The following is a 9,688-nucleotide window of genomic DNA, read 5'->3' as shown; positions in this document are numbered from 1 at the left end:
TCCCGCTTGACTGAGTAAGGGGATCACTGACGTATCTCGGGATATCCTTTTGAGAAATAGTGCCGCTATTATGAGACATGGTCAACAGATAGATCGTACAACAAAAATTTCTACCGTCTTGTCAAGGATATGAATGTCATGTTAAGATATGGTATCAGAGGTACTTTCCTAACAGGTTCTTTCATAAGACAAATTAGAAAACGTGCCCATGATCAATTGAAGAACATGTCCACGCCTCAAGAAACACACACGTCGCTCACCAGGACATTATATAAAGGGGTTCATACATCGACGGAGGTACACGTTATTTACTATTCATACTTGTGTCTACTGTTATTCCGTCTTTTTTCTCTTTTTAGTGTCTGACTTGAATGTCGGAGGACCAACGCCAGGGACTCATTCCCTGACTCGATGCTGACATTTCTTATATGACAGAGTGAAACAGAATTTACATTCAATCAACATAATAACCACATCCTAAATAGTCATCTTTTCAATTTTTAGACCGGATCACTATATTTTATTGGACTTAGCTTGCATACCGATCATGGCGAGCACGAACGCCTAACCCTATTCTTCAGGCTGAATCCAGCTCTTGATCAAAGTCAGCGTGCATTCCCAGTGTTCGATGCAGAGAGCTAGATCTGTCATATATTTCAGTAAACTAATCGATTTCAAGCACCCACGGAACCTGGAATTCCGCTACTCTACCCAGCTTATCAAACAGATACAATTACTTAAACTAGTCGTACAAAGAGGGATGCAGCAATAATTGCTCTGTTATCAGTCTCCATGAGTTTTCCATGTTGTCTGAAACTAGAAGATCTACAAATCACGAGAAATTATTTGTCAATGCTAGCTGCAGAGCATGCATATACGTTTAATTCTTACATTTTATCCATAATTATTCCAATAACAATTGACTAAATGTAACTGAAATTGAGATTTAATTATAAGGCCCTGCTTCTTCTTCTGCTGCTTCTCTGCATGGGAGTAGACAAATTAAGATCAGGTTTCTCCTACAAGAAGAAGAAGGAGAAGAGGAGTAGCAGTGAAAGTGATGAGGCCGGGAGAATGGAAGAAAAGTAGAGCTCCCGAGCGGAGGCGGCGGCGGCCGAAGAGTAGGCGGAGGGAGACGGAGGACTGTTATAGTAAAACGGGAAGTACGGTAAGAACGGGTTGGGCGGCGGCGGCGCGTTGTAGTAGACGTCGGTCGGCGGGGAGTAGTAGTAGCCGCCGCCATTGCCGCTGCCGCCGGCGGAAGGCGGGGGAGGGGAGTAGTAGTAGAAGGTGCCCGGGGTGTCTGACGGCGGCGGAGGGCACTCGTATGTGGTCGGCGAAGGAGGCGGCGGCGAGGGCGGCGGCGGGGAGGCGATGGGTTGGCAGGGGTCGTCGCAGGAGGCGCACATTGTGCACGAGGTGCCGTCTCTGACCACGACCCTGCCCGCCGTGATCGCCAGCGGCGAAGAGAAAGCAACTAGAAGGAGGAGGGAGATCAACGCAGCGGAAACCGCCATGGCGGACGGAGACGCGAAATGACGTTGGACGCATTTGGGCAGCGATCGAGCGCCCGTATTTAGCGTTGGGGTTCGGCCGAGGTGGGTTGACTCAGGGGAAGACTCGGAGAAGGGCGTGGCACGTGTGGCGTCGATGCGGAGGAGCTCGTGGCACGTGTGGAATTAAGCGGTGACAACTCACACGCGTGAACAGAAGGTCAATGAAGCTTGCAAGCTAAGCTACGTAACTATAGATGCATGGACCCTACGCAAAGGGGGTGCCATCATCAGTGAGTTCGCTTAATCATTAAGTTGAGGAGCTGGGGGTGCTCATGGAAGGACTCAACCTTTTGCAGTTCATTTGGGCACCTTTTTCAGGTTGTTACTTGTCGATGATAAAGAAGAAGAAATTGAGGCTTACTTTTCGATCAAATGTTCACTTATATGTCGATAATTGAAGTAAAGAACATTCAGAGGTTAGTTGAACATTTCACTCTTGTCAAAATATATTCAATAGAAGTAAAGAACATTGTTTCCTTGTCTCAACATACTTTATGACATGTTAGAGGGGTGGTTGAAGTGGGTTTCCTACGACTCTTTATCATTGGCATCCATTAGTTTTTTTTTTCTTTACTTATTAATATGGATTTATATCACTAACTTTTGTATACAAATTTATCTACAATGGAACTCAGTTTTCTTTACTTGAGTAAGTTTCAATGCGAATGAGAACCTTTGAAATTTCTACCCACCCTTCAAGTCGATTGAGTTTGTACACAACTCATATTTTGCCAATGTATTACCTACAAGAAACACATGTCCTCAATCCTCTTTCTAGTGATGGCCATGGGGCTGAAATCGGAGTGAGAGAACAAGCTCTCGTTAAAATTGGGAGTGAATATAAAATCATTTAATATGTGTAATTAATCAGGTCAAACAGAGGTGGATCCAGAAATAAATTTTAACGAGGGCTAACAGAATTTTTTTTTTTAACATAATAAATATATTTAATAACAAAAAATTCAATTTGACATCATAAAAAAATAAAATATTAAATTAATAAATTACAATCATTTTCTGCATCTTGCAACTTTTCATCTTTTGAAAACGCTGCAATATTTGCTCATTTTCAATTGTTAAAAAAATATCTTTCTCGATGTATATGACTAGACTGTCATTCATCCACTCACCTCCCATTCTGTTACGTAAATCAGCTTTTATCGTCTTTATCGCTGAGTTGGGACTTAGAAGGAGATGTCGAGGCTTGCGTTCACATGATTTCCTTAAAACAGATTCACTCTATCTTTTGACTATACTTTAAGGTTGTCTTGGGTCATCTATTTTCCAAGTTACAGTAGTAGATCGTGATTGTCACCAAATACTGATAGATCACGACGAACTGAGAATGCATCCAAGTGTTATCACGAGTAATTCATGTTGGATACAAACAATCTGTTATCGGACATTTATGGGGTGTTAATTCATGTTGGATCACAACTCATATTTTGTCAATGTATTACCTACAAGAAACACATGTCCTCAATCCTCTTTCTAGTGATGGCCATGGGGCTGAAATCGGAGTGAGAGAACAAGCTCTCGTTAAAATTGGGAGTGAATATAAAATCGTTTAATATGTGTAATTAATCAGGTCAAGTACAATCATAGTAGAATAGAAAATAAATATAAGACTACATATATGATCTATAATATATCTAGTGCATCATTTTTAAATTACTCTACTAAACTAACAAAAAAAAACACTTTCAATTATAATTATGTCGCTATTTGAATTTAGCGACAGAATTACGATGGATATATGGTAGTCAGAATCGATTGAGTCGGAAACGATTTTTTTCGAAATAAATTAAATACCATTGACAATATAAATATTCATAGCTAAATTTATCGACGGAATTTTAAATTCCGTTAATATATGTAACTACGGATTTTTAATTTCCATTAGTAATTTATCGATGAATATTATGATTTCGTCAGTAAATAGTGAACGGAAACTTGCTCCTGTAACATAAATTATCGACTGAACTTGTAATTCCGTTGGTAAATACGAGTTGTAATAATTTTGAACAAAATCTCTTTTACAAAGATGTACTTTCATAATATCCTCATCACAGAAAGCTTTATTTTTATATTTTGAATGATTACACAGATAGCTAGCGTAACTTGACACCATTCATACATTCTGGATGACTTTTAGTAAAAGTCACAAACTCTTGAACTTCAGTAAAATGTTCATTTTAGATAAATGATCAATTTTTTAATCTGTTATATATCCCAATTTTATTCATATACATTTGATCCTAATGAGCATAAAATTTCCAACATTACCAACACAAGTACAATAAATTTATGACCTAATTTAGTAACTTAGAATTAACTTTTGACATAATCTATTGTGCAACATTAGTAATAAGTTTTGACTTAACATGCCTATCCAACAACTACAACATATTTCAATCTATACATAGAAGTTATCATGGTATGCAATATCAAGAAATTTTAATCCAGAATTTAGATTTTTTTTCAATCTAGACCGAGCTGCTAGAAATAACGCAAGCTCACGGTAGCCACACAACCATCCCTATGGTCAGCCAGGGCCAAAAAAGCCGAGAGCAACCCGGCTATAGCTGGCTAAGCTTGCGACCAAGGCTAATATTACGCTACCGCAAGTGTACGTTTGTCATCAAGTAATAAAAATATCGAACCTACATAGACTGTTGATTAAACATTAGTTGAATTCACATGGTGAATTATCTAGCCAATCGGAGGTTGGTTGGAAAATCTTGAAGGCAAGAGAGAATGAGAGAGAGAGATAGGAAAGAGAGAGAGTTAAGAGAGAGAGATTGGGGGAATGATTCTAGGAGTTCGGTTTCATAATGATGCTAGTTAATGTCCCTATGTATTGTTCATCTCCTTACCTCCATGCCTACACTTTGTAAGATTTCTAACTAAAGTTTGGCTCAACCCCATGAAGATTGCGCCGGAGAGTTTACTAAAGTTCTAATGCCATTAAGTAAAAAAATAACTCTAGAAAATCCGGTCAAAATGTTACCCTAAGGTCCCTCGATCATACAATCCTAGAGTTATCCATTTTACTTCCTAAAAATAGATTAATGCAACTAAGTAGAAGAGGTAACCTAGAAAGTCCGGTTAAAGGGTTACCCTATGTCATAGGGCTCCTTGGTCATACAGTTCTAGATTACATAAGTCGCTTTCTAATATTAATTTGGAAGAAATCCTCTAAATTTTTATTAGATACTCTTTTATAGTGAATTGATATCCTTGCAAGAGGATTGTCTTAGAAAGTCCGCTTAAACGGTTATCCCTTGTCATAGGACCCCATCCCATGGTCATACAATCCAGTACTTCTCCTCTACAAGGTGGTAAATCCACCACAATCCAATGCATATACCACACACATTTCATCAAACATGTACAAGACATAATACACAAGAACAAGTCATAAACATTTCATTGAATAAGAAAACAAGCAAGTAAATAGTTCATACATTAACATCTCATTACAAACACTCTCTACATCCTAAGAATTGGAAGATCTACTCTATTACGAAGGATTTATAATAAAGAGGCAAGAAAATAACAATCTACAACTCAATAAACAAGATAAAGAGAGGAGAAAACTTATCAATGCATTGCCAGTCTTATTACTTGCAATCCATGCTTCGGAGGTGGACAGATCGATGAAGTTGGATGATCTAGGGCTTCCCCAAGGGGGAGAACTCTTCCCTAAGGAATGGGGGTTGAGCCCCAAACCAAAGATGAGTCAAAAGGCAGAAAAAAAAAATCCTCTTTTATAAGCAAGGGGTTGTGTCTCCCCTCGTGTTCTCCGCCATGGCCATGCCTTGCGGCACGGCCGGGGCAAGTGTGCCACGACCCAAAATAGGCACGACCCTTCTCTGATTGGGCTCTGGAAAAGATTTGGCTCTGAAAGGGGGACAAGGTCGTGTGAATTCATATGACCGCTCCTATTGGTGGGAGGCACGGTCTACCCCTGCTTCTTTGCTAGTGTTGGGGCACGACCTGCCCGTGGGTAGCTTGGGTGGAGGCACATGGTCGTGCCAAGGGGTATGACCAAGTTGTTGGTCTTCTTTCAAATTTGCTCATATGTGTCTTTCCACCCCATTTTTGCTCCAATTTGCATCCTGTTAATCAAAGCACTCAAAGAGCAAATCTTCGAATAAATAGTATGGAAATATGACATAGTAATGAAATAAGGTGCAATAAACATAGATTTTATACATAAAATACAAATAGATGTGCATCGAACAATACCTAAAAATATATATAATCTACGCACATCAGGTTGCGAGCAAGCTAGACGTGGTATCCTCAAGCTGGTCTGCAAGCAAGTCGACCACGACATTCTCAAGAGTGGTCACGACCAGCTAAGCTCGCTGCCAAGGGGCCATGAGCAAGGTGCTTGTGCCCGGCCAAGCCACGAGCAAGGTGGTCACGGTCGACCAATCTAGCGGCCAAGGGGCCGCGAGCAAAGTGGTCGCCCCACAAACAAGGTGGTTGCGGCCGATCAAGCTCACAGCTAAGGGGCCACGAGCAAAGAGACTGCAACCAAGGGGCCGCGAGCAAAGCGGTCACAACCGACCAGCATTACAGGAGAGGAGCTAGAGAGCTTACCAAATGGGAGAGGAGCCAGAGAGAAGAGATGCACCGGAGAGAAGCCTCGTCGATGTGCGATCAAAATAATGCAAGGAGAAGGAAGAGGTTGGGCGGGGAAATGCAAGATTTGCCAACAAAATCCAAATTTGGTCAGTAAATTACCGATTTAATCCAAATTCAGTCGGTATTTGACTGACAGCTTGAATATGATTTCCCAACCCCGCTAATCGACTGAATCCAAATTCAATCAATACCGATTGAATTGAAATCCCGTCAATATATACTAATGGAATTTATATATTTTCTAGTCCGTTTTTTCTTAATCCTCTCCTGATATGCTCCGTAATCGGAATCCGACCCAATTATCTACTATTCCTTCTTGGATTTATATTCCCATCCAATTTATTATTTGAGTCCGGACAGTGGCCGGAGGCCGTCAGAGCAAAGGTTTAACTTCTTACTTATGACATGTATGCATATGAGCCTCACAATATGTAAGAGATTCAGTTGGAACGTTTGCTACGATGGACGGAGAGAGTTGTGGAAAGTTGGATACAATATGCATAATTATATTGCTAGAAAGTGACACTAACGATGGTAGTTTGAGTTACGTTGAACGTTCCTCCATCGTCAGCTATGGCTGCATTAATTGAACGTTTCGTACACTGATGGGATGATGAGAACCACTAACTTTCTTAATTAACTAACCATTCATTAATCTTCAATTGCATGCAGGAAGTGTACAACAGTACAAACCTTGCCCATTTCAGGCCCAGCCTCTTAACAATTATGGTTTTGAACTCTTTGAAGTTTAGATACAAACTTCTAATTTACAGAAACCGCACGCCCCTATCTTCCGTTCAACTGCGTCCCAAGCCAATGGCTAACAGAAAAGGATCTAAACCTAACACTTCTCTATCAATTAACACTTGTATGCTTATACTTATTTTCCTCCCAATCATATATTCCTAATGATCCTGTCTGAAAATGAAAAGATAAAAAGAGAGAGATATGGTGATTTTGTTGATCGGATATAGACCTCGCTCCGCTCTATAAAACAAGTAACATCAGTGCCGAGTCAGAGAAGGGATCTCCGGTATTAACTCTCCGACGCTTAAGTCAGTCATCGGAATAGTGGAAGAAAATAGACCAACAGTAACCCTAGTACAAACAGCGAATAACGCATACCTCCGTCGATGATGGACCCCATTTTATATAGAGCCCTGGTGGGTGACTGTTCACCATTGGATCCTACGGTGTCAAAAATATACATGCTCTGTTAAAGTATAGTGTCAGAGTCACTTTCCTGACAGGTCAGCCCCTTCATAGGACATATTGGGCAACGTGGCCACCCCTCAAGGAGTGTACATGTTGTCCATCAGGACTCTATATAAAGGGGGGTCCATCACCGATGGAGATACGCGTTATTCACTATTTGCGCCTACGTTATTGTTTCTCTGCATTCTTTTTATTCTGGTGACTGACTTGAGAGTTGGAGGGTCAACGCTGGGGACCCCTTCTCTGACTCGACACTGACGTTACTTATTTTGCAAAAGGAACGAGATCTATATCCGATCAGTGAATTCATCATATCCCTAATTTTTTATTTTTTATTTTCGGACAAGATCATCTAGTATTAATTGTTACATTTTTCTACCGTGGCATGTACATAACAGCTCGCATGCAGCCATGGCATGCACTTGTTGCTTATATATATTTGCCATGTGAGATCTATATATATACATGTACATATGTATCTTCTTCATATTTATGTACTATGATCTGTTTGATGAACAGGACGAGAAATTAATCAGTGAGTTAACTAGCTAGCCAGGAACAAAGATGGTAAGGAAGCCTTGTTGTTCGAAAGAGGGGCTCAACAGAGGAGCATGGTCTCCTCGAGAAGACAAGATTCTCACCGACTACATCAAAGCTCATGGCGAAGGCAAATGGAGAGACCTCCCTAAAAACGCAGGTGATATATATGTTCAACTCCTATCTAACTAGTGTTAATTCAGATTAAATATCAGTCTTTTCAGGGTTGAAGCGGTGTGGCAAGAGTTGCAGGCTCCGGTGGCTGAATTACTTGAGGCCGGACATCAAGAGAGGTAACATCACAGAAGACGAAGAGAACCTAATTGTCAAGCTCCACGCACTCCTTGGAAACCGGTAACTTCTCTGTGTATCTTGAAGACGTTATCCAACCTGATTAATCATTTTTTGAATTGAACGCCTACCTCTTCTTGTACGTATAGATCAATTAATTTGGTTTTGGATACGGTGTATATACGTAGATGGTCGCTGATTGCCGGTAGGTTGCCTGGGCGAACAGACAATGAAATCAAGAACTACTGGAACACGAATTTAAGCAAGAAAACGATGCCTCGGCTATGCGACGACAGAAGGTGCTCGAACTCGAAGGGAAATAAGGAGGCTGACAAATTGGATCCGGTGAACGAGCAACCGAGTCATCGAGTGATTCGAACCAAGGCCGTAAGGTGCACCAAGGTGTATAATTTGGCGAAGGACGACAACTGCTCTAGCTCAAAGCTAATTGCTTGTAATGATGAGATCAGGCCTTCGTGCCCATGGCTGCTCCCTGATGATCAGGATATCGATCCGTCCGGTTTCTTGGAAGACTTTGACATGGAAGGATTCATGTCGGATTTTCAAGATGATAGTTTCTTACAATATTGCATCGATGGCAATAGCGGAGATGATCGTATCGATGGCGACTGGAACGTGATGATGGCCGGAGAGCTTGCACGGGATCGTGCAGCTGGTTGAGGCAAACAATGAAGTTTAATGCTCGTCTTTTATATGATACATGCAAATTCATGATAATTGACAGAGAGTTTAAATCACAAAGTTTAATTGGGATCATAATTTAAGCTAATGTGGTCCTGAATTTGTCATTAATTAGGTGGAGGTCATCTTTAGATTATCCATCCCTTTGCTGCATGCTATTCGAAGGATTATTTGTTGAGTAAAATTTATTAGACTTGCTGTATATATGTTAGATCTTTCTTGTCTCTTTGTTTTAATTTGCAACTTTTAGTCGGTAGACGATATATAGTTCCAGGAAGAGTTGAGCTAGTTTAGTCAGTTTTCGTAATACTAGTGCCCTTATAAGGGGTGCTACTTGGGGAAAATTGACTTAACTTGTCTTTGAATTACTAGGGTAAGTCCATTAATGAAATAAATTAAATTGGATTTCTTCAACATTAGGTCGCTGAAAAAATATTAATTTAGCGACAAATATTTGTGAATGATTATTCTCGTTGTAAATTGACAACGAATTTTGCAATGAAATAAGTAACTGTTGCAAATTAGTAACGAAATTTGCAACAACAAAAAATTATCCCTAAATTAGCAACAAAAGAATTTCTGTTGGGCCCCATAGTTGTTTTGATGTGATCAACCAAGTTAGGTTAGATTCTGCTTGTTATTTGATCCCTGTGTCTAATTGTGCAGGAGCTTAGAAGTGCAGGAAGTCTAGTGGAAGATGCAGCTAGCGAGAAAGACGGCACGGGAAAGGA

The 9,688-nt window shown here is 40.4% G+C and overlaps 2 protein-coding genes across 2 annotated transcripts; one reads left to right on the top strand and one right to left on the bottom strand.

Moving 5' to 3' along the window:
- Positions 1 to 868: 868 nt before the first annotated feature.
- LOC122034558 (extensin-2-like) lies at positions 869 to 1,570 on the bottom strand. The gene has a single exon (XM_042593857.1). The coding sequence runs from the start codon at positions 1,515 to 1,517 to the stop codon at positions 1,020 to 1,022; it is 498 nt and encodes a 165-aa protein (XP_042449791.1). The 5' UTR covers positions 1,518 to 1,570; the 3' UTR covers positions 869 to 1,019.
- Positions 1,571 to 1,824: 254 nt separating this feature from the next.
- On the top strand, positions 1,825 to 9,070 carry LOC122034922 (transcription factor MYB1-like). The gene is made up of 4 exons (XM_042594277.1): positions 1,825 to 1,972; positions 7,947 to 8,124; positions 8,189 to 8,318; positions 8,444 to 9,070. The coding sequence occupies exons 2-4, from the start codon at positions 7,992 to 7,994 to the stop codon at positions 8,934 to 8,936; spliced, it is 756 nt and encodes a 251-aa protein (XP_042450211.1). The 5' UTR covers positions 1,825 to 1,972; positions 7,947 to 7,991; the 3' UTR covers positions 8,937 to 9,070.
- Positions 9,071 to 9,688: the final 618 nt, after the last annotated feature.

The sequence above is a fragment of the Zingiber officinale genome, chromosome 11B (genome assembly GCF_018446385.1).
Source record: "Zingiber officinale cultivar Zhangliang chromosome 11B, Zo_v1.1, whole genome shotgun sequence".
NCBI classification, from domain to species: domain Eukaryota; kingdom Viridiplantae; phylum Streptophyta; class Magnoliopsida; order Zingiberales; family Zingiberaceae; genus Zingiber; species Zingiber officinale.
The sequence above is the reverse complement of the archived record's forward strand: the minus strand, read 5'-3'. Positions and strand labels throughout refer to the sequence as shown.

Coding starts and splice junctions, on each gene's coding strand:
- LOC122034558 (XM_042593857.1), bottom strand. CDS start 1,517: ATGGCGGTTTCCGCTGCGTTGATCTCCCTCCTCCTTCTAGTTGCTTTC.
- LOC122034922 (XM_042594277.1), top strand. CDS start 7,992: ATGGTAAGGAAGCCTTGTTGTTCGAAAGAGGGGCTCAACAGAGGAGCA. Junction 8,125..8,188: donor AGACCTCCCTAAAAACGCAG/GTGATATATATG, acceptor CAGTCTTTTCAG/GGTTGAAGCGGTGTGGCAAG. Junction 8,319..8,443: donor CACGCACTCCTTGGAAACCG/GTAACTTCTCTG, acceptor GTATATACGTAG/ATGGTCGCTGATTGCCGGTA.